The 27133-nt window shown below is 38.0% G+C and overlaps 3 protein-coding genes across 31 annotated transcripts in view; 1 reads left to right on the forward strand and 2 right to left on the reverse strand.

Moving 5' to 3' along the window:
* Positions 1–1253: 1253 nt before the first annotated feature.
* Positions 1254–3194, reverse strand: CFAP141 (cilia and flagella associated protein 141). 3 transcript variants are annotated; one of them, XM_074265259.1, is made up of 4 exons: positions 3043–3194; positions 2657–2697; positions 2152–2281; positions 1254–1558 (listed from the first exon to the last, which is right to left on the reverse strand). In XM_074265259.1, exons 1-4 carry the CDS (start codon positions 3079–3081, stop codon positions 1457–1459), a joined length of 312 nt encoding a protein of 103 aa, XP_074121360.1. In that variant the 5' UTR covers positions 3082–3194; the 3' UTR covers positions 1254–1456. The 3 variants fall into 3 exon arrangements, with proteins under 3 accessions (XP_074121360.1, XP_074121358.1, XP_074121359.1); XM_074265257.1 differs by having other exon boundaries at positions 2101–2281; XM_074265258.1 differs by having other exon boundaries at positions 3004–3194.
* A 243-nt stretch (positions 3195–3437) lies between these two features.
* LTAP1 (lipid transport auxiliary protein 1) lies at positions 3438–9463 on the reverse strand. Of its 2 annotated transcripts, none has more exons than XM_074265255.1 (7): positions 9011–9463; positions 8669–8770; positions 8190–8307; positions 7938–7991; positions 6389–6555; positions 6247–6305; positions 3438–4296 (listed from the first exon to the last, which is right to left on the reverse strand). In XM_074265255.1, the coding sequence occupies exons 1-7, from the start codon at positions 9074–9076 to the stop codon at positions 4098–4100; spliced, it is 765 nt and encodes a 254-aa protein (XP_074121356.1). In that variant the 5' UTR covers positions 9077–9463; the 3' UTR covers positions 3438–4097. The 2 variants fall into 2 exon arrangements, with proteins under 2 accessions (XP_074121356.1, XP_074121357.1); XM_074265256.1 differs by having other exon boundaries at positions 6236–6305; positions 9011–9447.
* A 17-nt stretch (positions 9464–9480) lies between these two features.
* The window catches only part of UBAP2L (ubiquitin associated protein 2 like), a 46123-nt gene continuing 28470 nt past the window's right edge, over positions 9481–27133 (forward strand). For 9 of the 26 annotated variants that reach the window (XM_074265244.1, XM_074265247.1, XM_074265246.1 and 6 more), the window contains exons 1-8: positions 9586–9690; positions 13906–14035; positions 15640–15717; positions 16647–16757; positions 19692–19860; positions 20473–20568; positions 22893–22938; positions 23789–23901. In XM_074265244.1, the coding sequence (XP_074121345.1) occupies positions 13946–14035; positions 15640–15717; positions 16647–16757; positions 19692–19860; positions 20473–20568; positions 22893–22938; positions 23789–23901 (703 nt within the window). In that variant the 5' untranslated portion in view covers positions 9586–9690; positions 13906–13945. Of the gene's footprint in view, positions 9691–10045; positions 10069–13905; positions 14036–15639; positions 15718–16646; positions 16758–19691; positions 19861–20472; positions 20569–22892; positions 22939–23788; positions 23902–25537; positions 25598–27133 lie in introns of those variants that run through there. The other 17 variants (XM_074265231.1, XM_074265238.1, XM_074265236.1 and 14 more) reach the window with 5 other exon arrangements.

The following is a 27133-nucleotide window of genomic DNA, read 5'->3' on the forward strand; positions in this document are numbered from 1 at the left end:
TTTAAATTGCAAGGCATAAAAACACATCTTATTCTAAGACATGGAGTATTACCCTCTACCAAACTCACCCTTAAACATTTACTGACCACCTACTATGTGGCAATAACACTAGGGATAGATATTACATCAAAGCTCCTGCCCATGGCTTATTAAAATCAGCAGTTCTCAAGATCCCCTTATACTTTTCAAAATATTTAGACTCTCCCTACCCAAAGAATTTTTATGTGAATTATATCTATCAATATTAAAGATGTTAGAAATTAAAACATGTCATTCTGAAAAGTTTTGACCTCATGGACCCCACAAAAGGATCTAGGGGACCCTTGGTGTCCCCTGGATAACACTGAGAACCACTGGCTTGGAGGGTAAGATGGGCTTTCCTATCTCAAAGCCCAAACCTTTAGCAGCAGATAGTTGTTTGCTGGCAGGAGTGGTGGTGACTGATACAGTTCGGGATTTTGGACTTCCATGGTGGGAATGAGGGTTTGCTTACACAAGTGCTCAGCAGAAGAAAGAAATCCTGGATAAAGTGATCAAGATTGTCAGTGTTGGTGGTAGTAGTAGTATTAGTAGTTTGTTTGTATTTCTATAGATCTTTAAATATTTAAAAATTTTCAATAGATCTATTAAGTATTGGCAGTACAAATATGAATCTCATTTGAAAAAAGGAGACTGAGGCTTAGAGAGTTTGAGTGACTTGTTGATAAGTAACAGAATTAAATATTGGACTCAGTCTGAATCTGGGTCTTTAGTGACTTCAAATCCAGTGATTTTTTCACTCCCATCTCATGGCATTTCAATATTGGAGCTTCAGTGAAAGATCAGGGACCTTGATGAGCTATCCCCCCAATGGCAGTGTTCTTATGACTGAGATTCAAGTGAAGCCTTGACTGGGAAAGTCATTAATATGTAAGGCAATATATTAAGCAGAGATAAGTCAGCTAGTGAAAATGAGTGACAGCAAGTGAAGAAATGTGTTTTAAACAGAAAAAGCTTATGGAAGAGAAATTTGATGGAAGTTTGGAGATGGGAAGAGAATAAATCACTGAGTCTGGATGACTGTGAAACAAATTTTGACATAGATCTGAAAGGTTGAGCGTAAAGTACTGAGCCAGCTGGCCTAGTCATAGAGCCATATTTAAACTATTAATAATCAGAATTATAGTTTGCATCAAACAATTCTCCTCTATCCCACCCAAGCTAATACTATTCATCAGAATTACAGTCCCTGAATTGATCACAAGAGGTCACTCTTGCCTCATCAGCCTTTTAATGCATCATTACCAAACACAAACAAACAAAAAAAAAACAATACAAAAAAAGGTTACAGATGAGAAGTGGGCTTCTGGCTCTAGGCAAATAGCCTAGACATATTCTAGGGAAAAGAAATCCTAGGCCTTGGGGAGCCCTGGAAGTATGAACTGTTAGAGAAAAAGGGACAGTGCCTATGATGCCTTCAGAGTCTTTCCACATAGAAGGATTTGCCCATTTGATTTAGCTCCAGTTGGTACTGTCGATGTTCCTTCTCAAATAGCTGACTTAAGGCAGCCTGACGAACCTGGGAGAGGAAGGAACAAAATAAAGTGTGGACATGTACCTTCATAGTACCCATTCACCACTTCTACCCCTGGCTAATTCCCTGGGTCTTGGGTTTTGATTTTTTTAACCTGGACATAGGGGACAGGAAGTAGTTAGGATACACTACTTCAAACATATGGACATGGAACACAACAAATTATTTTCTTAAGTTGGGTGAGTCCAATATGGTACAGCAGGGCTTAAGGGGCAATAGGGAAATAAGAGCTACTGGAAGTACATTGAGTCTTGGGAGCTAGAAAAGCATTAAGGGAAACAACAGGTCAGAGAATCAATCAGTCAACAAACATTTATTAAGAGCCTACTATGTGAGTCACTGGAGAATCGTTAGCACCTTTGGATGTCAACGTTCATTACACAAGTAGGATGCCATTGTTGAATCCAAAGGTTTGTTATTTAGAATGAATTTCATTTCTAATGAAAGGGCTCAGGTGAAATGAGAACATGTTAAATGTAGCTAGTTGATAGCAAGCAAAGTGATTCAGGATAGAGATCATGGATTACCCTGGGAATCTTAGTGGGCAAAGGGTATAATAGTGGGTTTGACCCACTCACAGTCAGCAGCTGCTGGTTGGCTAGTGCCATCTCCTGTTCCATGATGTTTCGCATATTCAAGATGGCATATGGGTTCCTTCTCTGGGTCATTGTTTCCTGCCACAGGCACCGCATTACTGCATTTTTCCAACTGTCCCAGAGAATTTATGTGAATTAAATAAAGTTCAAGAGTAGGCACAGTCTATTCTCTGGAACTTCTCTTGTATTTATTATACTGCTGGACATAGACTGAGATCACAATAGAGGTTTCCCCTTAATGACCACCCTCTCTCACATTCAGGGCATCGTGGGAGACAGAAATAAGGAGGAATGAAACAATTGGGTATTGTCTGATATGAAGGGCAAAAATGTCCAGGTATGTATTTATATTTGTTATGTGAAGCAAAGCTAATTCTTGGCTTTCTCTGAACCTTTGGGAGAACCACCACATAGGGTTGGGCATGGAGAACACAGAGGAGTCAATACTAGTAAGGTAAATGATGGGGTAGAGGACACAGAAAATTACCTCTCAACAGCCTTCTCAAATGCTACTATCCTCTTGTAACTCTGCAAGGAAAAGTTATGTACCTGGTCATCCCAGTTATCAAACCACTCACCCTAGCCCTCTATTCATTATTCTTGGCTTAAGAGGAACTTGGGGAATCCTTTTTTCACCCACTTAGCTCATCAGAAACAGGCCAGGTAATGACTGGCAAAACATCATTCAAAAAATTTCAACACTTACATAGAATACAACATCCTATTGCAGGGGTAGGGAGTAGTCCTTACAAAACCCTTTTCTGGGTACTTCCACATGCCCGTACTGAGGCAACAGATGTGGGTAACTTCAATTAAACTTTATCTCTGCCATACCTCCTCTATCTTTATAACATCGTCCAGGGACTGGGGTACCTGCGGGCTCGCCACAGACTTAGTGGGTTGGGCAGACATTCTTGACTGTTACTCTTCTTGTTTTTGTCCCTCACTGATCTCAATTACCCTGGTTACTAGGCATGCCTCCAATTATGCCCTAGGCCTATACCCTGATTGGTTACTTGGCTTGTTGCCTGGGAGACCTGAAAGGGAATCCTAGTTCTTTAGCCTTCTAAAAGTGATCCCACCACATTTAGTAAGAGCCACAGGCCCAAATTCAGAACCTTATATTGTTCCAGAAAAAGCTCCATTAAATTATAATTTCAGGAGAATCAGCTCCATCATGCCCACATAGTGTACACACACACTCCCCGCGCCCCTTCCCATCTATACTCAAGATAGGTAGGAGAAATCAGTAAACAGTAATAATATGATAATTTTTAAGCTGTTTTTATTAAATAACCAGTTTATAAAGTCATACCAGTGCAGTGACTTAGTGCCTATATCACAACCGTTTTCCTTAGCCATGTCTTGATAAGGGCAAAGCAGTGTACACCAAACACAAATCTCAACAGGGCTTGGTTTAAATATAACACCCTACCTCCCATCTGCTCTTTTCATTCCACAACTTTATAAATGACATGTCCATGGGCTATCTAGAGTCCCCATCCATACAGATAGGATAGGGGCTTTGTGGTTTCCATTGCTAACATCATAAGAGTCCCTCCCCCACTCCCATTAACGTATTTAGGATAAAACTGACTTTGGGAAAGGGCAAAAAAAAAAAAAAAAAAAAACCATGATCAAAAACAGGTTGGGCTAAGGAGGAAGTAACACACAGAGAGGAAAAATATGTGGATTCAACTCCATAAAAATGCTATTACAGAGGGAAAGACGGCCTCATGGAACTTTAGTTCTAAGAGACCAGAAGAATAAGCTAAGGAGATCACCAGGTACCCATTTCAAGAATTCTGGGTACAATGATCTTGATGCTGCCCAGTGCAACTTTCTCTCTTGTCCTGGGGAAATTCCTGGGTACTGAGACTGAAGTCTCCTACTGGAACCATGTTGGCTATGGCTATCCACAAATCTAATCAGAGAGTGCTCTCTAATGTGTTGTAGTTATCCTTAAAACTCTTCAGTTCTAGGAAGTGCTTTGCTCTTTTACTCTTCTGGCTGGAGGGCAGATAGGTGACCTGGATGGTTGTTGGAGAGGAAACTTCAGGAGACTGTGTTAGATCCTTAGCTGCTGATTGATGCTGACGCTGGGAGTTCCCACCACGGACTTTGACACTGAAGAATCCAAGGAGAGAATAAGTTATGAGCAACATTAAGAGAAAAGAAAGATCATGGGTCAGGGCTCATTTGACTGAAGTATAAACCAATGGTCTGTGCCACCAAATATCTATACCAGTTGCTAAAATTTAACCTAACTTTCACAGAGCCTTTTTTTTTATTTTTTTTTTCTAATATACCCCTACCAATTTTTGTTTATTACAAAAAACTTTGAATCAAACACTCCCTTCCCATTCAAATAACCAGGATCTCAAGCATTCTACTTTTCCAGTATTCACAGCACATTCTTTCCCCCTCCATTTATTCTATAGTTCATTCAGACTTGAGTTGTGGTTCCTCAACAACACTTTGTATCCTAAGTCTGTACTGCATTAGCTATTCCCAAGGGTGAAATGCTCTCCCTTCTTTCTTCCTCTTGTTAGAATCTCTTGTTTCCTTCAAAACTCAGTTCAAGTATCATTTTCTTTCTATATGAAGCTTTTCTAGAGCCCTCCAAGCTGCCAGCCCCCATTTCCCAAAACTATCTTAAGTCTGGTCCACATACTGTATGTAAATTCTATCCAATAGAATGTAAACTTTTTTGGGGCATTGTTCCATTTTTGTCGTTGTATATCCTTTTTAGTGCTAGCAATGCTTGGCACACAAAAGGCATTCAATTAACACTTATGGAATGAGGGCCATAAGAGATAGATATTATTAGGTCATTTAGATTCCTATCTGATGAGGCACAAGAAAAAGTGATTTGTCCAAAATAACATACATAATAAACCCATATACAACTGAATCCAAATCCAGTTCTCTTTCCACTTAATGTCTCTCTATCTGCAATAAGCACATTCAAGAGTCCCTTTATCAGATAGAATTTATGAAAACAATACAAAAAGAAAACTAAACTCAGTAGGTTCAAGAGAATGAATTTTATAGGTTTGCTGACATTTATTAGACTTGCTGCTTGATTTCCATTAATCTTTTATCTTTTATTTGTGATAACTGTGTTCTTTTAAAGAACAAAACAATTCTTTTCAAGAGACCAAAAAAAGAAAGAAGGTAAGAGATATGCAATCCTTTTCTGTCCTTTAGGAAAGATCCAAATTAAATTTTAAGATAGAAGGGAACTTAATTTATTTCTTTATATAGTTAGCTCTATATTATCAATGCTAATTTAAAATCTTAAGAGTTATTTATCATTACCACCTGGAACATTTCATTTGAACATTTGTATGAGTCTAAACATAACCAAACTAAATCTAGAGTGTATAAGGGGAACAGGATATTCCAAACCAATCAAGAAGAAATCAACCAAACTTTGGAGTTCTCTTCTCTAAAATAACCAAAGCTTAATTATGATGTTTTTTTCTCTTGAGTCTAATGGGATTGCTACTGGCGGATTAGATACTAAGGATGGCTGTGATTTAAGTTGGAACTATGATAAGAATAAAAAAAGACAAGCAATAATCCTAAGGGTCCTAGGGAATAGGGAATTATACTGAACTAAATTAAATAAAGGTTTGTGTGCCTGGGTTAGGGGAATTTTTCTTTAGCTTGAAAAATAGGTTTTATTCTGAGATGAGAGAAAGGAAGAAAGGAGCAGTTTGGAATAATACAAAACACTGACTTTGTAAATGGGAAGACTTGGGTTTGAATCTTAGGTCTATTATTTGGTCAAGTCACTTCTGCAAGTCTCTTTATTTGTCAAATGAAGGGGTTAGATCAAATAATTACTAAGGTGCTTTTCAGTTCTGAGTTGTATATAAAAATACATAAAGATACAACTCTGAGTTGCTTGGCATCACAGGTATTTCATCTGCTTTATTTTTGGGTGATGGTCCCATCCTAGTGTCAATCCAGTACTGTTGAATCCTCTAACATATATTGAGAGAAAAAAAGAAAGAAAAAAAGAGGAACATGAAACCAGCCCCACTTTGACATGTTTTACCCAGGACTCACGCGGCAGCCAGTTCACTCAGTGCTTCCTGATAGTGTAGATATTCAGTGTGGCCAAAGACCTGAGGAGGAAAAAGAGGATAACGATCTTTAAAGCTGCATTTTCTACCCTTCCCACCTGTAGCAGAAAGATCAACTGACTTACGCCTGTTCCATATCGAGCCGTCTCATAGCCATCTAGCAAGGTATCAATGAGAGCTTTGCGGACACCCTTGAAGGGGGTACTTGTGTTTCGAAGTTCCAACAGATAGGAGCGGAAGTTCTTGCCCATCAGGGAACGAGGATGTCGGCCTTCTGAATGGAACGGGATCTCTGAAAAGGCAAGAACATGATAAAAATATTTTTTCCATGTATTTTCTGTCAAGAGAATGCCCCTTCAATTACTTCTAAATTAGTAATTTTAGAGTCAGCAACAGAAACCAGACACCCAGGCCTCAAAAACTGTTTGATAATGGTAGCAAATGGTGGATTACATAAATGGGATGACCTATTCCTCAACATCATTTATCTATTTTGTGTCCTTTAAGAGTATATGAGCATTTTTTTTTTGTTTTGTTTTTTTAAAGGAAGTATATATATGGATAAACCGGTTACAGCTTTGGCCCGATCTATTTCTTCCTTTACCTGCTTTTCTGACCACTTCTCAGCCTAATTAGTTATGGGTAATGCAGGATTTAAGAGCCAGGGAATACAAAATTCAAGTTAGGGTCCAGAACATAATGATTTGGGATATCTGTTCTTTCATTTTTAAAACACTCCTCTCCCCTACTCCCAGAACTCCTACTTTTGAACTCTAAGACAATTCCTTCCCCTGAAAATATTTCTCTTTCTCTTAAGTTTTCCTTCATTTCTTTTGGACAAATTCTAGGGCTGGATTAACTATCCTTTGATATGCTTTTCCTAAGGACCACGTGTTTTTACTTCTAAAGAAGGCAGCTAAGATGATTGTTAAGTAGTAGACTAAGAGTCAAGAAACTCAGTTTTTACCATCCACTATTTAGCCTATGACCTTTATACAGTCACTTCACATTTCTAACCAAGTTTCCTTATTTATGAAATAAATAAGATTATATGTTCATTCTTTTATAGTGATAACATTGTATGAACCCTTAAAGTCATATAACATATAGGTTAAAAAGTAATAACAAGCTAACATTTATGTAGCTCTTTTAAGTTTTGCAAAAAGGTTTATAAATATCTCATCTGATTCTTACAACCACCCAAAGTAGCAGATGTTATTATTATTTCCATTTTACCGAGGAAGCTAAGGCTGGAGAATATTAAGTGACTTGCTCAGACTCATAGTTTTCTAAGTGTTTGAAAATGAATTTGAACTGATTTTTCTGACTCCAAGAACAGTGCTCTATCCACTAGGTCACCTATCTGGCTTTGTCTTAATCTGAGCTGAAAGAGAAATAAGAAAATTCCTACTTCCAGCCTACTTCCAAAAAACAAAACAGAAACAAAAAGCAATCACTGGCAAAATATCTCTAAAGAGACTTCGTTTCCTTATTAACTCATTTCCCTAATGGAAGGAAACCTTCTCTATACTCACAGGAGTTCCTAACACAGGTCTGTCCAAGTATAAAGAAACCATAATTATTTTTATCTCCATGATGTGAGTCTTAAATTTCTTCTCTATCTGGAGAATCAGAATTCCTGAAGTGACCTCCCCATACATGATTGATCCTTACCAGAGGCACGAATGGCATCCAATGCTTTCATCCTGTACAGGTAATTGTAGCAATCTGTAAAGATAATTACTTGAATCAGTAATACCACTCCCATCAGCCCCACACCACAATCCTCTCATTATTAAATTTGCTTTCTCAGATTTTCTAGCATCTCCCTCAGCCCCCAGAAAATAAAATTCTGAGCCCGCCAGCATTCCCCTCCCTTGACTTCCCAAATTTACTCATTCCCAAGATGGAAAACTCGCCCCATACGTTGATTTCCTGGTGTCTCCAACTGCAAAAGTCTAGCATCATCCTCTTCAAGAAGCTGGGGTTCATACTTTACATCCTGGACCTTGGATAGTCGGATGTCAATCTCTTCCTTCAGATCCTGCTCCCATGGAGAAGAAAAAGCTTAGAAAAATGTTATCTCTTCGGTTTGGCTTATTCTCTACCTCCCACCAACTTGAAAATGCAGTAACCTCTAGGGAAGGCCATAAACAACGGGGTCAGGAACAGGAAGCGAACACAGATCCTGACTGCTGGTCTGTGGCTTCAACACCCAGAGCCCCAAGCCATCCAGAACCACTCAGCACTGGCACTGAGCAACCAGATACCCACACACAGGGGATCAGAATTCCACACATCCAAATTAGAGGAGGTTGATAGACCGTAAGTAGATTAAAAGACATAGCCCAGAGATCGAGAAACTCCTACCCCACGACGGAAACATGGCTGGAGAAGAAACCCACCTTGGGGGCGTTGTGCCCCACGGGGACGTGAGGGCCTCTTCGAGACTTCATAGCAAATCGCATGATCTGCCTCTTCACAAAAATGAACAGCAGCACGAATACCTGGCGGGAAAGATGGGCGAGAAGGCGGCTGCCGAGAGGCTCTGAGATCCCCGTTGAGCCCCGCGGCAGCTCCGGCTCCTTGCCCCCCCAATTCGGGTTTCCGGAGAAGCAGGCTTGGGTCTTTCCTTGGGGTGGGGGGGGCGGGTCAGCAAGCTGGGGGCGCCCGCACGAGAGGAGCTGGGAGTGGGCGTGGATGGCCGGCCTCGGGGCTGGTCCCGGGGGCGGGGGTCGTCTCCTCACCAAGCTCCCGTAGGCCATCACCAGCACAACATTCACTCCCGACAGCCAGTTACTGCCGGACGCCATGGCCTCCCTCCAGCTTCGTTAGCTCGGGCTCCGTAGTAGCGACGGCCCTAGGTTTCTTTGGTGCTCCTTGGCCATTTCTTATGGGGGAAGCCAAAGCCGGGCCCTGTCAGAAAACATGGCGGCCGGGGGGGAGCACGGGGCACTGGGGCTGGGGGGGGGGGGGTGGTCTGAGGACGGGAAGGGAAAGAGGGCGGAGGGAAGCGTGACGAGTTCCTCTTCTCCCTTGGCACGTGACACTGGCAAGATGGAAAGAGAAAGCCCGTGAGAGGAAGGCGGGCCTCCGAGGCTAGAAGGAAAAGGAGGGCTTGAGCAGGTCACGTGACCGGAGGAGGCCGTCTCACGAATCTGGAGAAGGTGGCTCGTGGCAGGACGACGGGCGCGCGCGTCTTTGCGTGTCACGTGCTGAGGGAGGAAGGAAGGAGAGTGGGAGGGGAAAGGCGCGAGAACGAGCGCGAGAGGAAAAAGAGGGGGGGGTGGAGAGAGAAGAGGGAGTCTATATCACGTGACAGGGGCGGCGCGGCCCGGGGTGTCAGTGTGGAGGAGACTGAGGTAAAGTTGGGAGCGCGGCGGCAGCGGCGGCGGCGGCGGCGGTAGCGGCAGCGCGGCGGGGCCGGGTATTGTCCGCGGCCCCTTTAAATCCGCGATTCCCCCTTCACCCTTTCTCTCCTCCCGCCGTGGCCCCTTCTCCCAGCAGCTGCCCCCCCCACCTCGCGCGGTGCGGGCTTCCCCTCCCCCCCTCCGCGCGCTGTGCCCCCCCCTCCAGTCGCGCGGGCCCCAGGCTCCCCCACCTCCCCCACCCCCGCCACTCTGGGCCAGCCGCCGGGGTTTTGTTTATGGTCGGGCTTGCGGCCTACTGGGCCGCGCCGGAGCCGGGGCCTAGATTTGGGAGCGTGGCCGGGCGGGGCGCGGGGTGGCCGGGGGGGGCCATGCGGCTCGGGCCTGGGGGGTGGAGAGAGCGCGAGGGAGCGAGCGCGGTCTGGGCCGGGCCTGAGGTAGGGCTCCCCTTTCTTCCCTCTTTATAACCCTGTTCCTGAAGAGAAGGCCGCGGGGGGGGTATTGGGGGCCGCGGCATTCTCCCCCTCCAGCCTTAGGATCTCCATGGGGCCTCTTCTCTACCGAGTTAGGACTAAGCCAGGGTTTGAGCAAGGAGAGATCTGAGGAGTCGTGGGACGAAGTAACCCACGCCCCTTACTTTATTTCCTTATGGGTTTTTTATTTTGAGTGCAAAGAATTAATCTTTTGGGGAGAAGTGGGCGATTGGTCCTACTGGCTCCCCGTGTATCTCTCGGACTGAAATCTCCACTCGTCGGTCCCCCGCCCTGTTTTCTTCTCCACTCCTAGCCCCTTTGTCAACTGCTCTGGTTGCTCTTCTCACTTTGTCTCCTCTTCTGGATTTTTGAAAGCATTTTAATTAATACCTTTCATCTCTTTGCCCAGTGGGTCCTGAGTACTTTCAACAATCAAAAGCATGTGGGGGAGCTTGACCTCACTGCTTTAAGTCCCTTGGGTATATTGCACTGGAGCATCGACTGTCTTTATCACTGTGTTCTCAATTGAGTTCAAGAAATGTTCATTAGCCGTACTATGTGCAAAGCATTTCCCATAATGGGGCACAAATTCCAAATTTATCAAGTTCTTTCACCTTGTGGAGAGTTCCCAGATTGCCTTGAAAACTAATGCAGTAACCAATTTGCTTGAAACAGCTATCTCTTAGGTGGGATATTAGGAAAAGAAAAAGCACAGTTATAGGCAGTTTTTTGCCTTAGGAAATCCTTGATTATTAGTCTAGTAATGCTAAAGAGGTCTCCCCTTTCCCCTTGTATCCTGGCTTTGGGAAACGTAATGTACTTGTGCTGAGACATTCAGTCCAGATTGACATTCTTCATTACTACAGAATTAACATGGTTAGCATCTTAATAGTTACTTTGTTGTCTAGTTTAGGTGCCTGGTTTTAATATGAGCCAAGCTTTTCAATGGAGTTGGTTGCTTCCAAAATGGAAGAATTCTATTTCTAATTAGCTGAGTTTTGTGGACTAATGAAAAGGTTGTGAAAAAAGTTCTAAGTTTTTAAAGGTGTGTTAAGCGTACCTTTAGAGTGAGATATTTTACCTTGTCAGAGAGAGATTGTGGGGAAAATAACATAGTCAGGTGGTCAGCTACTTATGAATTATAGTTCACATTAGAAGCAAAAAAATGTATCTGCCAGGCTCTACTGTGGTCTTCTCTGAATTGTTGCACTTAGTTTAGTGCACTCATAGCACTTATTTTCTAATTGCATTTTGTATCTACAATTAGATTGTGAGCTTGAGGGCAGGAACCATGTCTCATTCTACTTTTGTTTACCCCATGGTACTGGACATATAGGTATGCAAATAAATGCTTGTTGATCGATTGATTTCAGTAAAAAGAAAATATATATTTTTAACCTTTCAATGGCTGTTTTTTTTAAGTTGGTGGTTTTACAAAGAAAGTTTCATTGCTCCTTTGAAAATTGCACTCTTCCTACTGATATGCTATTCTTTTATTTCTCCTCTTCCCTCTCCATCAGTACATCCTTATAGTCTAAGAAAGGCAGTATATAAGATAGGTCTTTTGTTCCCTGCCTACCGTGGGTGTGTTTGCCTGCCTACTACTAGAAGATACCATGTCTTGTATTGCAAGTAATCCTTTAGCTCAGTTGCTTCCTGCTGACCTTGCTCATTTGTTTTGCAAGTTGTATCAATCACATTTTACCAGGCATTTGTAAGTAAGATAAGGGAATTCAGTCTGGGGTGATCAAAAGAATGTCTTAAATGATATCCAGATCTGTAATGTTTTTCCATTAAGTGTTCCAAAGAATAAGTCCAGACAATTAGGCAAATAGCTGTAACTATGCAATATTATTGTGTAGCTTGCATATGGTCTCTTAACTTATCTTTTCAAATTGAAATCAAATGTGTGGTGGAAGGAAGTCAACATTTAGAAATTGTAGGTTGAGATGGGAAGTGCCAACTCATTAAATTAGAAACCTGAAACTAGCCAATTTTAAAATATAACCAATATGAATACTTTTGTTGTCTTGATATGACTTTATCTTCATTGCTATTTTGCACTCAGTGGTGGTTAGTTAAGTGATATTAGCGTTTTTGTAGATGGAATGTTAAAACTTGACTGTGATGCCAGTTTAGAGAAACAGACTACTGTGTAACATATAGTCTGTACTCCCTTAACATATTTGTATTGTTATTGTTATTAAATTTGCTATCTAACTCTCCCTTAAAATGTTCCCTAAAGGCTTAACTACTTTTATGGAAATGGAAGAAAGTGAAACTTTTAATGACATTGTAATAAACAAGGATGTATGTAACCATAGTGTCACAAATTTGTAAAAAAAAAAAAAAAAAAAAAAAACTTGTCCCAAATAAATTGTTTTATTAGCATTTCAAAGAGAAGTATCCTTCTGTGGACTATCCAAGAAAATGAAAGAGGTAAAATATCAGATCCTCATTACCAAATTCAGTATCCTATTTGTAACCATATTGTATCAATTACAGGAACTCAGAATTGACTAATGTAAATTTCCATTAAACAAAAATTATATGGATTAGACTTTTTCCAAACTTACTAGAAAAGTGAGCACTTTTAAGAATAAAGTAGTGGCAAAATACCTTGCTCTCAAGAAAAGTTTTTTTTTTTTTTTTTGTTTAAAAACATCAGCTGAAGTTGCATTACAAGCTAAATGCATGCTTGGTACTTCAGTTGTACTGTTTCTTGTTAGAATTAATTTTATATTCAGATTAGGGTGAACTTCCAATATGCTATTCTGTAACTCCTATCTATGTAGTCATAAGATGATTTTACATTGCTTCCCCTTACAAGTAAGACATTGTGTTGGGTGCTTTGGGCTTTAGCTAATTCTGCAGTTTTGGGATGTTCTGCTTCAGAAGAGCTGTGGAAGATAATAATGGCAGTTGTGAGCCCTAAGAGTTGAGGATTTGTTGACCAGCAGGTTAGATGGAGGAGCAGCTGCAAAGACAAGAAACAAGGATTCCTGCTGGGGGGAGTTGGGATTCCATGCAAAGTCATTGGAATTAATGCCTCTTTTGGAAGGCTCTAGTTTAAAAAAAAAAAAAAAAAAAAAAAGCAAAGCTTCCATATTATGTGTACAGATAAAAATTTAAAGGGGGTTAGGGGTATTAGAGAGATTTCAGAGATAAAGTCTATGTATTTCTTTAGATAGGAATTCTTTGAACAGATTTCCTTAGTATGTGTTTGGATTAGTTATCTTCTTCATAGAAGATCTCTACTTTTACTTTTTATAGTTCTCTATAGTGTAAAGGGGTTAGTGATCCCTTCATAGAAGATCTCTACTTATTACTCTTTATAATTCTGTAGCGTAAAAAGCATTTGAACAGACTCTTATCTGTTTGAAAGGGTTTTGAATCTTAAGGAGGGTGTGTGTGTGTGTGTGTGTGTGTGTGTGTGTGTGTGTGTGTGTGTGTGTGTGTGTGTGTGTGTGTGAGAATTAGCAGGTTGTATTGGCTTACAGATAGCCCCACTTGTCAAGGACTAGTAGAACTGGAATGAGCTGGTAACTTTTTTGTACTTTTTATATGGCTGCCCATCGTCAAGCAAATAATAAAAGCCATGATCTCTTAAGATGCTTATCAGTCTAAATATGATCTTTCTTTGAAAGCAGATATTCTCTTGGTTTGATGTGCCTAGAGAAGAATGATAAGAGTTGTGGGTGTTTTTTTGATTTTGTTTTTTTAAGGGCAGTGAGGAGAGTGATAAATATATTCTGATCACTTTTGATTTCTAATAAAAAAATTTTTTTTTAAATCTTTCAGCATTCTACCTTGTAAATACTGTTATTTGTATATACTGTAAATGATGACATCAGTGGGCACTAACCGAGCCCGGGGAAACTGGGAGCAGACACAGACACAGAACCAGACACAGCACAAGCAGAGGCCACAGGTAAAGAAATCTACAGGAAAGTAGAGTATGAGCAACCTAAATAGCTGATAAAAGCTTTATATCCTGCATAGCTTCATTCTGTGTTTTTTTTTTTTTTTTGTTTTGTTTTTCTGTATTCTGTTTTTCAAGATTAGACCTTAGTCTTTTATTCTCCTGATGCTTTGTTAATATCGTGTGCTGTTACAAAGAACTGCCTTTTTTCTTTTGCTGTTTAATGTTGCTGGGTGAGGCTTTGAGAAAAGGGATTATGTGACTTTTGTCTTTGGAGACCCCTTATGGCTAAAATAGTATCTTCCTAATTTCTTGTTATTTCCCACTCTTTCCTCATTCTTTAACCCATATATGTCCTTCCATTTTCTCACTCCTGGTTTAATCTGTTCTATCCCTTTTGTCTGGTTGCTTTGGGGCCTTTGGAAGGTTTATCGGGTTTGGCCTCTTCCCCTGGGGTTCCCAAACTTTATATAGGTTCTTTTGAAGGTTAGTTTAGATGAGCTCTATTTTCAGTAGCCACTTGGTTATTGATTAGTCTCTACTGTGAGTAAATAAATCAGCTTTTGTTATTAACATGAGTAAATGAATTATATTTCATTATTTAGTTAGAGTAGACTTTTGCCCAGAAAGAGTTCCCTTTAGTTTTCTTTTTCACCTCTATTCTCAAGAATCTTCTCAGCAAATGGAGTCTGGTGCTCATTTGAGTTTATCAAGCAAATCATTTTAGTTCTAAGCACTTTATATTCTTGTAATTATCATTCAAGAGGAAGGCTATTTCTATTCTCAGATCGACTCTGCTATTTCCAACCGTAGAAAGAAAAAGGCAACCTTGGGGATTGGATGGGCTTTTCTAATAAAAATTACATTTGAGTATACTTTGAAAATTATGACCAAGCTACTTAAGGGGATAGCATTTTAGAAATATTTGCTCCTAAGGAGCAAAACCTAAGCAGCTTCCTCTTTTTACTGAAATGACTATTAATGACTACTTCTCTCTCTAAAGTACTCTGTTCAGTGTTTACCATGCTGCTTCAATGTCAGCATGAACAGGAGCACTAGAACTCAGAAGATTTGGAGTTGAATGCTAAGTTTTTGTTTGTTTTTTTTTCTTTTCTTTTTCTGAGGCTGGGGTTAAGTGACTTGCCCAGGGTCACACAGCTAGGAAGTGTTAAGTGTCTTTAGACCAGATTTGAACTCGAATCCTCCTGAATTCAAGGCTGGTGCTCTATCCACTGCGCCACCTAGCTGCCCCCTGAATGCTAAGTCTTAATCCTACTTTTTTTTTTTCCCTTTGAGTTTTTGGGCAAGCCAGTTAACATTTCTGAGCCACAGTTTGTTTTTCTATAAAATTAGGGGTAATAACACCTGCCCTTTCTACCTCATGGTTGTTATGAGAATCAAATGAAACAACATGTTAAATGCATATGTAAAAGTGTCCTGTGAACAGTAAAACACTGTCACAGGTAATTTGGTGTTAGTCTGTGGTGCCCTATTTGTAAGGAAAAAAAGAACCTGAAAAAGAGATTTGAAATTATTTAACACAGTCACTGTCTTCCCTGCTTCTCATTGTACTCCTCTGACCATACTTTACTAATTTTCACTTCAATTCATAGGCTACTGCAGAACAGATTAGACTTGCACAGATGATTTCGGACCACAATGATGCTGACTTTGAGGAGAAGGTAAAGCAAGTGAGTATGCCAATTTATTGTGTGTGTGGTGTTTTTTTAGGGAAAGGTGATGGTTGAGAGTATTGGTATCAAGTAATTATACATGAAATTTCCTTTATTCAATATGCTGATTCTTCCAGGAACATTGGAAGTATTATGTTTATAGCTTGAAATGTGATTGGCCTATGCCAAGAAGCAATTTTTTTCCCTTGTTTGAATTACTTCTTTGGGCAATTTTATTGTTCTGACATATCTGACCTTTAACTTTTAATTAATTGTGGAATAAGCGCTGGTGGATTTGCCATATGAAACTATAGTAACATCTTATGTTTTTGCACATATAGAAATATATAATACATTTAAATGGGGCATTAGGTGGCACATTGGATTGAACACCAGACTTTGAATCAGGAAGTCCTCAAATCAAATATAGTTGCATTCTTAACTAGCTTTGTGACTTTGGACAGATCACTTAACCTTTCTTTGTCTTAGTTTATCCATCTATGAAATGGAAATAGTAACCACTTACCAGAATTGTGAGGATAAAGTGAGATAATATTTGTGAAGTGCTTTGCAACCTTAAAGTGCCACACAAATACTAATGAAGATGATGATGCCCTAAAACACTAAATTTGGTGGACTCGGATATGCTGAGTTTTTCAGTGATAAATGCATGTTGAAGATTGTCCTCTATGTGTCACTGAGTTGGTTTTGAAATTCAGTAGATAAAATCCTGTTTATAATCTTAAACATATAGCCAACATGGGGTTTGATGATATTTTGCTTTTGGAGTCAGAAACTCAAAATTTCACTTAGTTTGCTTTTCAAGGTCTTATTTTCTTTTTGTTCCATCTCTCTTCTACCTTTATCTCTTCCCTTTTGCCCTGAAATTTTATTTTTGTAAAAGATGCAGATTGACTCTTGATGATTATAGTTTTTTTTCTTTGCAGCTGATTGATATCACAGGCAAAAACCAAGATGAATGTGTGATTGCTTTGCATGACTGCAATGGAGATGTCAATAGAGCTATTAATGTGCTGCTGGAGGGGAACCCAGATACGGTAGGGGTGCTTATTACTTATATTACTTATGGGATACCATTGGGAGATTATGATCCCTGCATAATGCTAAATGGGATTGATTATTTTCAATAAAGCATAATTCTTGTAGATAATAGGGAATTTTCTTGGGAGTTTGTAACAGATTACAGCATTATTAAAAGATTGGAAAAAAAATTAATCGTTCTGTGTGTGTTTGTGTATGTTTTTGTGTGGGGGGTGTCCTTTCTTTTAACCAGTTAGCCTTCCTTTAAGGAGATAACACTGGGAGGTAAACAGATAAAATGTGTCTTTTCTGCTTGGCTCAGTATAAATTGTAATTCATTCTAGGCAAGTGACTATTTTCAAGGTTGTATTTGAATTGTAAGAGGCAGCATTTGATACTCTTCACTATTATGAGAGTGGATTGGTCATTTTCATTGCTGAAGAATTAAAGTCACAATATGTGCCCCATTCTTAACTCAGTACATTCCCATCAGCATAGACTGAAGATCATACAGTGCTATTTCATCTTTTGAATCTATTTCTAATGAAGAAAGAGGGACAGTAAGTTTGTAGCTTTTCTGACCTTATCTTGGTAATGAAGGAAGGAGGGATTTGTAGCATGGATGAGAAATTCTCTTTAATTTTTCTTAAGCAAAAGACTTATAAGAACAAAAATATTCAGTGAGGAATTTTCCTCTCCCCTGGCTTTTTTTTTTTTTTCTTCTCAAAGAGTTTGTGGGGGGCAGCTTGGTGGCACACTAGATAGCGCACCAGCCTTGAATTCAGGAGGACCTGAGTTCAAATTTGGTCTCAGACACTTACCACTTCCTAGCTGTGTGACCCTGGGCAAGTCACTTAACCCCAGCCTCGGGGAGGGGGGGGGGACACAAAAAAAAGAGTTTGTGAACAATGATTAATTTTGAAGAAGTTCAGATTTCAAGGCTGTGAGTTTATGACATTCTTATGAAGATGAGTCATTGGCTTGAGGTATTGTGATATGCTTTTTAATCCAAATCATCTTTTCCACACATCTCTGGAGAATTATGCCATAGATTCAGCCCTCCTTTATGAAATCGTGGGAAACAAGATAATTTTGCATTGATTTTGAATTAGGTTGGATAATTGAGATACAAACAAATCAACTGTGATATTAAGAAAATTGAAGTAACCCTTTATTTTGTAGGACTTAACTATAGATATCAGCAGTGTCATCAAGTAAAGAAGGAGGTGATACTTCCTTTATGGTCTTCTCTCCTCCTCTTCCCCATGCTCTCCTATCAGCAGATTTAGCAGAAAATCCAGTGATTAATGTTTACTGCTTGTTTTGTTTTACTTAAATTGGATTTTCTGTGTTTTAAAGGTGATTGTAACAATGAAGCTATTTAACAATGGGCAGTTATTGATGCCTTGAATTTATACTGAATATAAAATGATTCACTTGTTTAATGTGCTATCCTAAGAGCTAATTGGAAGATGAAATGACACTTTGGAATTGTGGATGAACAGTTTTCTTGAAAGAACACTTTTTATTTTAACTATCTTATTTGATAATTGTTGCAATCAGGGCCATTTTTTTTTTAGTTAAGTGGAATGAATGGGGGGCAGTCTCTTCACCATCTTAGTGTATGGAAATGGAACCTTCGCCTGCCCAGCTATTTTAAAATGTTCATCTGTGATTGATTTTTGAGTATGTTGTACTATGTGAACTAGAATGTATTGCATTTGAGGCTTTTAATATCTCTTAGAAGTTTACTTTCTCTGGTGTATGTTTATAGTCATTTAATTGATTTTTTTAGCTTAAGTCTTTTCTTCAAATCTAAATTTCATTCTGAAATGTCCTTTGACTATAGCCTTAGCTGAGAAAAAAGAAAAGTGAATAAATTATTTATACTTTTGGCCCTAAGAATTCCATAGCTGGGCATTTGCTGGAAGAAGAAAAAAAAAAAAACAAAGATTTTATCTATCCCAAAATATTCAGATTTTTTTTTTTTTTTTTTTTTTTTTTTTTTTTTTTTTTAGTTTAATGAAGAACTGGAAACAGAAGGGGGACCCATTGATTGGGAAAATTATCAAGTAAATTGCAGAAAATGAATATAACAAAAATTTACTGTACAGAAAGAAATAAGTTATGAAGAATTGAGAGAAACTTGGGAAGATTTGTGTAAATAAACAGAAGTAGAGGAATATGTACAATTCTTACAACTGTGTTGAACTCTAGAGTTCATTTAAGTAATTAAACTAATAGTAGGCCTTTAGAACAAATAATATATTTCCCTCCAGTGTTAAATGTTATCATACATAGTCTCAGTATCAATTGTTTTTGCTTCAGTTTTTCTTTGTTATAAGAAAAGATTCATGGGACCAGTAGAAAGTTTTGTTTCTAGAAATGACTAATATGAGAACAAAGTCATCTATAAAACTTAGTTTGGAAATTTAAATAAGTATATAAAGTAAAAAACAAACAAAAAACCTTTTTTTTTTTTTTTTTTTTTTTTTTTTGGTGTACTTTTTGTTTTAGTTGAGATATGTGGTCTTTAGGGGTAGCTGAGGGACACTGGCTCAGAGATAAATGATGCTCAGTTCAGAACAAATAAACATGAGAGAAAGGATAAGTAAGGTCTTTTGGCTGACCACCCTAAGCATCTTAGATAAGCACATCTTGAATTGATTTTGGAAGTGGTTTTAGCTAATCAGTAACTATAGATGCTTCTCCTATAGGAAGAACTTTATTAATTATATTTTATTTATATATAACTATGTAACTTGATATTTTTCTGGTTTTGTTCATGAATTTCATCTGAACAGGAAGATAATATATTAGAGATATACCTAGAACTTGCAATTGAGAAAAGAGAGTGGGAAAATGTTTGGCTATTTCATAAGATGTCTTATGAACAGTCTATATTTTGCAGGTTAGTAACTTCTTTCTTCCCACCTTTTTTTTTTTTAAAGCATTCCTGGGAAATGGTTGGGAAAAAGAAGGGAGTCTCGGGACAGAAGGATGGTGGACAGATGGAATCCAATGAGGAAGGCAAAGAGAATCGAGACCGAGACAGGGATTATAGCAGGCGACGCGGTGGACCACCACGACGGGGAAGAGGTGCCAGTCGTGGACGAGAGTGTATGCATATGGATTTATCAAAATCTACTGAGTTATCAAGGCAGCATGGCATAGTGGATAGAGTACTTATCTCTTATATAGCCATGGAACAGTGAACAAGTCATGTAACATCTTTAAACCTTGGTTTCTCCATCCAAAAATTGAAAGAATACCTACCTATAGAACCATTTCTTTAGGTTGTAAAGATCAAGCAAGTTAGTGTATGTAAAGTACTTTGCAAATCTTAATAATTACTAAGTCAATTACTAAGATATTTGGCCTTTAGGAACACAGCAGTGTCCTTCCAGGGGGAGGAATTGAGTCTTAAACCACTCTTTCTCTTAGTCACTTTTTCTTTAATGAAGATCTATTCCCCTTGCATAAATTCAGATATGTAGCTACCTAATTTTCTTGTAACCATTCCATAATCATTTGTAGTAATGAATTAATCCACAACATTTCTGTCAGTGAGATTGGGAAATTCTTTGTTTATAGCCAGTGTAAATGTGTAAACTTTTCCCCAAATATCCTGGAAATTAAGATTATTTTTATAGCCTAATTGATCATCTTTTATATTGAATATGTCCTATTGACCTTGATGTAATTACTTGTTTATGCATCTTGATATTTTAGTTCGGGGTCAAGAAAATGGACTGGATGGTGCTAAGGCTGGAGGTCCATCTGGAAGAGGCACAGAAAGAGGCCGAAGGGGCCGAGGTCGAGGCAGAGGTGAGCATCTTGATAGGTCAGGGACAAGAAGTTTATTTTGCAGTGTTTTGTTTTGTTTTGCTTTGCTTTTTCAAAGAAATTTATCTTAATTCTTTGAAGTTCTTTGCAAGAATTTGAGGATTGTTGGGGAATACATTCAAAACAGTTTTTTTTTGTAGTGGGCATTAATGCTCTTAAATGAGTATTCAATAGATAAGGCAGAAAAGAAGGTTTTTTTTTTTTTTTTTTTTTAAGTATTCTTCCAGTTATACAGATAATTCTCAGCATTCATTTATTTTTAATTTTTTTTTTTGAATTGTCACTTTTTATTTGTAAACCATCATTTCTTGTTTTCTATTAATTTTTCTAGATCTAAATAGTTTTTCTTAATTCCCCATACATTTTTACAACTTTTTATTATAGCTTTTTATTTACAAAACATATACATGGGTAATTTTATCAACATTGACCCTTGCAAAACCTTCTGTTCCAACTTTTCCCCTCCTTCCTCCCACCCCCTCCCCTAGATGGCAGGTAGTCCAATATATCAACATTCATTTTTGTAAAACTTTGTATTCTAAATTTTTCTCTCTCTCCTCTCCCCAAGACAGCAAGCATTTCTTATAGATTAAATATATGCAATTCTTTTAAATATATTTCCACATTTGTCATGTTGTGCCAAAAAAATCAGACCAAACAGGGGAAAAATTCATGAGAAAAAAACTAAACAAACCAAAAGATAAAATGGCTATATTTTGATCCAAATTCAATCTCCATAGTTATCTCTGAATGGGACTGGCATTTTCCAAGTCTATTGAAATTGCCTTGAATCACTGCATTGTTGAGAAAAGCCAAGACTACCATAGTTGATCATCATGTATCTTCTTGTACTATGTACAATGTTCTCTTAGTTCTATTCACTTCATTTAGCATCAGTTCATGTAAATCTTTCCAGGGTTTTCTGAAATCAGTCTCTCATTATTTCTTTCATACAGAACAAAAACATTCCATTACCTTCCATATACCATAACTGATGGGCATTCACTTTCCAATTTCTTGCCACTACAAAAAGAGCACTTACAGACACTTGCACCTATGAATCCTTTTCCCTTTTTTAAAAATTATCTCTGGAATACAGATTCAGTAGTGAGATTGCTAGATCAAAGGTTATGCAGAGTTTTACAGCCCTTTGACCATAGTTCCAGATTGCTCTCTAGAATGGTTGGATCATTTCACAAGTCTACCAACAATATATTAGTATTCCGGTTTTCCCACATTTTCTTCAACATTTATCATTCTCTTTTCCTGTCATTTTAGTTAATCTGAGAGATGTGAAGTGATATGTTAGAGTTGCTTAATTTGTATTTCTTTAATCAATAGTGATTTAGAACATTTTTTCATATGACTAGAAATGGCTTTAATTTCTTCATCTGAAAATTGTCTGTTCATATTCTTTGACCATTTATCAATTGAGGAATAACTTACATTACAAATTTCAAGTTGTTTTATATGTTTTAGAAATGAAGACTGTCAGAAACACTGGCTGTAATAAAAATTGTTTCCCAGCTTCCTGCTTCCTTTCTAATCCTGGCTGTATTAGCTTTGTGCAAAACTTTAAAAATTTAATATAATCAAAATTACCCATTTTGCATTTCATAATGTTTTCTAGTTTTTCTTTGGCCATAAATCCTTATTTCTCCACAGATCTGACCAGTAGACTATTCTTTCCTCTACTAATTTGCATATGTTATCATCTATTATGTTTCAATTGTGAAACAATTTTGACCTTATCTTTAAAGGATGTTAGATGTTGCCCAATGCCTACTTTTTTCTGCCATATAATTTTCCAATTTTCCCAGCAGTTTTTGTTAAATAGTTATTATGCCAGAAACCTGAGTTTTTGAAGGTTTATCAAATATTAGATTTTCATAATCATTGACTGTTGTTTCTTGTATACCTAACCTATTCCACTAATAAATTACTTTGTTTCTTAGAGAGTACCAAATAGTTTTGATGACTGCTGCTTTAGAACATACTTTCAGGTCTGGTATAGGTGGCTAAGCCAATTTCTTTTGCATTTTTTTTTTCCATTAATTCCCTTGATGTTCTTGACCTTTTCTTCTTCCAGAAGAATTTTGTTATTATGATTTCAAGATGAGATCTTTATCATTTGTAGTGCCTAAGCCATGTTAACTGGTCCTCTTCATGAAACTGTAGAGAGTGCATTTTATTAGATTATCCACTTAACATCTGTTATTTCAAGGCTGCCTCAGTAGTTTATGTAGTTTATATGGTATGGGTATATGTTTTAAAGCTTTCCCCCCTCTCCCCCATTTTATTTCTAGGTGGCTCTGGGAGGAGGGGAGGACGGTTTTCTGCCCAAGGCATGGGGTAAGTTTCATTAATTAGGATTTTAAAAATAAGTTATCCTTTCTTTTCTTTCTTTCTTTCTTTCTTTTTTTATTGTAGCTTTTTACTTACAAGATATATGCATAGGTAATTTTTCAGCTTGACAACTGCAAAACCTTTTGTTCCAACTTTTCCCCTCCTTTCCCCATATGGCAGGTTGACCAATACATGTTAAATGTGTTAAAGTATAAGTTAAATACAATGTATGTATGCATGTCCAGGCAGTTATTTTGCTGTACAAAAAGAATCAGACTTTGAACTAGCATACAGTTGGCCTGTGATGGTATCCTTTATTTTCTATCCTTTTATGTGTTACCGTAATGATTAGGATACTGTCATGTCTTAAAATAATTAAACATAACATTGTCCCATTCTAGATTAGGTTAATAATTGAAGAATATCAAAAGATATTCCTTCCTAGTTATACCCCAATTTCTACAAAAAGCATTCCTGAGATAAATAAGAGGAAGGACATGAGACCTACTGCTTTTTTGCTACAAAAAGTAGTTGCTGTTTAGATTGTCTGTTATCCTTCTTGGCAGCTTCAGTTGAATGCAGATGTTTGTTCCCTGAAATCCCATAGAAGTTTTGTGATGGATAGTACCATGTTAGTTTAAATAGGCAGTAAGTGTGAAGTTGAGGCTGCATTACAAAATACTGTAGGCCACTAAGGAAACAACAGACAGCAAGTGGGTTTTGTAAAGTGGAGGAGCCATTCTGCTCTGGAATTGGAATCAGTAGAGTTGAGGAGTCTGTGTCTTCATTATAGTGCTCTTTGGTGAATGTTCTTAGAGACTTGAGAATCTTTTCAGTCTTGACTCCTCTTTTTTAGAACCTTTAACCCAGCTGATTATGCAGAACCAACCAACACCGATGAAAACTATGGCAATAGTAGTGGCAATACGTGGAACAATACTGGCAGTTTTGAGCCAGATGATGGGACGAGTGAGTTATCCTTCTTTATGTTGTTATCCTCTGGGAATCTTGGGCACTAATCTTTTTGAGTTACAGAGAAATGTAGAAAAAATATTTAGGATAAATGATAGGATTGGTTCTAGAATTCATTATTTGAATTTCTAAAATTCATTTGAATGTTCATTGGACAACTCTGTTTTTTGAGAAGAGTGAATGGCATATTTAAATTGTTGTCTACTAAAGGGGAGAGTATCCTAATCTAAAGTTCTACTGCCAGTTTGCTTTCTAGCACCAAAAGATTAAAAAAAAACCCTTCACTCCTTTTTCAATAAGGGATTCTGAGCAACATGCAAACAAAGAAGAGATTTTCAGCACTCACTCTTCTCTGCAGATGCTCTTTTGAGTGATAAAGCATTATGGGCTTTACCCAGGGTACATGTATGTTCTCCTGAACCAGTTTTGGTACCTGTTCTGCAGAGTGGATATGTATGTAAAAGCAGATGCTAAGTTTGGCTGTCACTAACAAGATACGGATTTTTTTGTTGTTGTTTTTTTTTTTTAATTTTGGTTTTAAGAGGTGGGGAAGAGAGGTGTGTGGGTGTGTTTTAAATATAATTTGGGCTCCTTGTTCTGAGTTCCTTTTACTTTTGAAGTTATCTTTTGCGTGGATGAGTAGTGTTTTAATATGAAAACCTGCTGTTATCAATTTTCTACTGATGGGGGAATGTTTGGATTCTAGCACCTTGAAAGACCACTACTATTCCCTTCAAATCTAAGTGACATCAATTTCTGGGACTTTGGAAGCTTCTTGGCCTGAACCAAAGTTCTTATCCAAAAGCTGTTCCTTTAATTTTTCCCTGCTTTCCCATATACTCAGCTGCTATTTCCTACGAGTCTACTTTGCTCCATTGAGTGGAGGCTGAAGTTGATATTGGCCAGATAGATCCCTAGAATTAATTCCCTTTATGCCTGACCATTCTACCATGAAATGTCCTGTTCCTATTTTAACTTGACATCTTGTGAAGTAGTCAAATCTTCATTCTTCTGGGGTCCTTTGAGAGATAGAGGTGGCTGGTTTGGGTCTTTTTAATATGAATGTTGAAATTAATGTTTTTAATCACTAATTTGATATTTTAGCCCATTGTTTTTTTTCTGTCTTAATTGACAGAGCAAAGGGTAGACTTAAAGAAATTTTTTTTCGGTTAAAAAGAGGACTCAAATTCAGGATCTCAGCCTTAAATTGTAAACAGTAAATATATCTTCAACAAGAAACTGGCTGGCAGAGGACAATTTTTCTATCTGCTAAAGTGGGAAAGTGGGGAAATTGACTCAGGAGACTAGATTTGGAGATCCTATGATATGTGGTTGAATGAAATTGCATGTGATGTTACCATCCATCATTCTGTTAGTGTTAAAGCTCCAGGTGTAGGTTCATGCATTTTCATCACTGTTAATTCATGATATGAACCCTCATGCATGATAACATTTTTGTGTTTCCATTTAAAAGCAACTTCCAGCATCCTTTCTCAATTTAAAATTAGGGGGAAAAATATCTACCCCCAAATATCCACAGGTACAGTGGGAGTTGTGTAGTGGGGGCAAACGTTCTCATTCATAAGCAAAATTTCACTGGTTGTTTTTTCTTTTCTTTTCTTTTTTGTTTCAGGACTTGATTTCATGGGGGTTGAGGGGTCAAATTATCCCCGAAAATTTGAGACTGCTCCTGGTATGATACATCCAGGCGCCTAACTGCCCCGGATATTATTTTTATAGCTTTTTATAAACTGAAATATCTGTGGATATGTCACTTATTTCTTGCTGTTTCTGTCTGTCTCAGATTTTTTTTCATTTAGTGAATATTTGATGTTTGCTTTCTGTGTTTTCTGTTGATGGGAAGGATACCATAATTCTTTGTCAGTGTTTCAACTCCCACTGTTCCTTAGTTCTCTCCACACAGTTCTATTCTAAAATCATTTGCTTCCATGACCTTGTGATTCATATGTAACAGTATCAGTCTTGAATTCTTCCCTGCCCACCAAAATCATCAGAAAATTTTCTGCCAGCTAGTCTACTTAGAGCTTGTCCCAGATTAGAGTAGAAATTTGTGGGAGAAGAAAGAGGAGGAAGGAAGGAGGAAGTTGTGTTTCCAGAAGGAGATTAGGATATAGTTTTCTGCATTGGTAGGTTAAAGTTGGACCTTTGTTGTGATTGAAGAACATCTGTCCTCTTGTCGGACAGTTTTAAGATGTTGCTAAAAATGTTCTTGTATCAAATATCTTCCTGTTGGAAGTAACAAATTTTTTAGTATTTGTTGAATGTTGAGAAGATTTCAGTTGGAAGTTCTAAGTACCACATGAATGCTTTTCTTCAGAGACTAAAACATGTGGAGCCTACAGTCTTTATTTCTAACAATTTTTCTCTTGTGAGAAATCTAACTTTGTTGACTGAGTAAGTTAGGGTGATGCTTTGAGAGAGTGAGAGAGTTCTTTTTCTATGCACGTATCATATGATTCTTTTAGTTACTCTTAGAGTAGAGTAGAATTCACCTAATTTTTAAAAACACTTTCGTTCTATTCCCAGATCTTTTGAGAATAGATATGATAAAGATATAGAAGAGATGGAGGATATAGATGGACCTTCTTGTGCTTTAGTCTTTTCTCCCACAAACTCCATTACCTCAAACCAGTGTTTGTTTTTTAAATTAGTCAATAGAGGGGATTCTTAGGGAGGAGCTAGAGATTGCCAGATTGAACTGAGAGAAATACTATGAGAACCAAGGAATTAGGGGTTTTGTTTTTTGTTTTTGTTTTGTCCTTTCCTTTCCTTCAACCCTCTTCCCTACTCAAGAGATAAACCTGTTCTGAATGAATAGGAGTTTGAAATTGTGTCTTTTACTCCTTTACTTTCCACAGTATGGCTTTTAGAGGAATCATATCTTTTATTTTTAGTTTCTAGTTGAGTTAGTCTTGGACATGTCCTTACTTTGAACTTAAGTAAATGGCAGGTAATAGCTATTTGCATTTCTTTAGAGCTTTTTGCCTCATAACAACACTGAGGGAGTTAGTTTAAAGTAATATCCCTATTTTACAGATGAGGAAAGAAAAACTCATTAAGGTCATATGACCATGATGTCATCTGGAGTTTTGGAACTAGGATATAAACTCAAGTCTCTTCTGACTTCGAAATCCAGCACTTTTTACTTCAATACCCTACCCCCTATTTCACTGCTCTAGATTCACCTTTCCATCATTCCTTCACTGTT

Source organism: Sminthopsis crassicaudata, chromosome 4 (assembly GCF_048593235.1).
Source record: "Sminthopsis crassicaudata isolate SCR6 chromosome 4, ASM4859323v1, whole genome shotgun sequence".
NCBI lineage: Eukaryota > Metazoa > Chordata > Mammalia > Dasyuromorphia > Dasyuridae > Sminthopsis > Sminthopsis crassicaudata.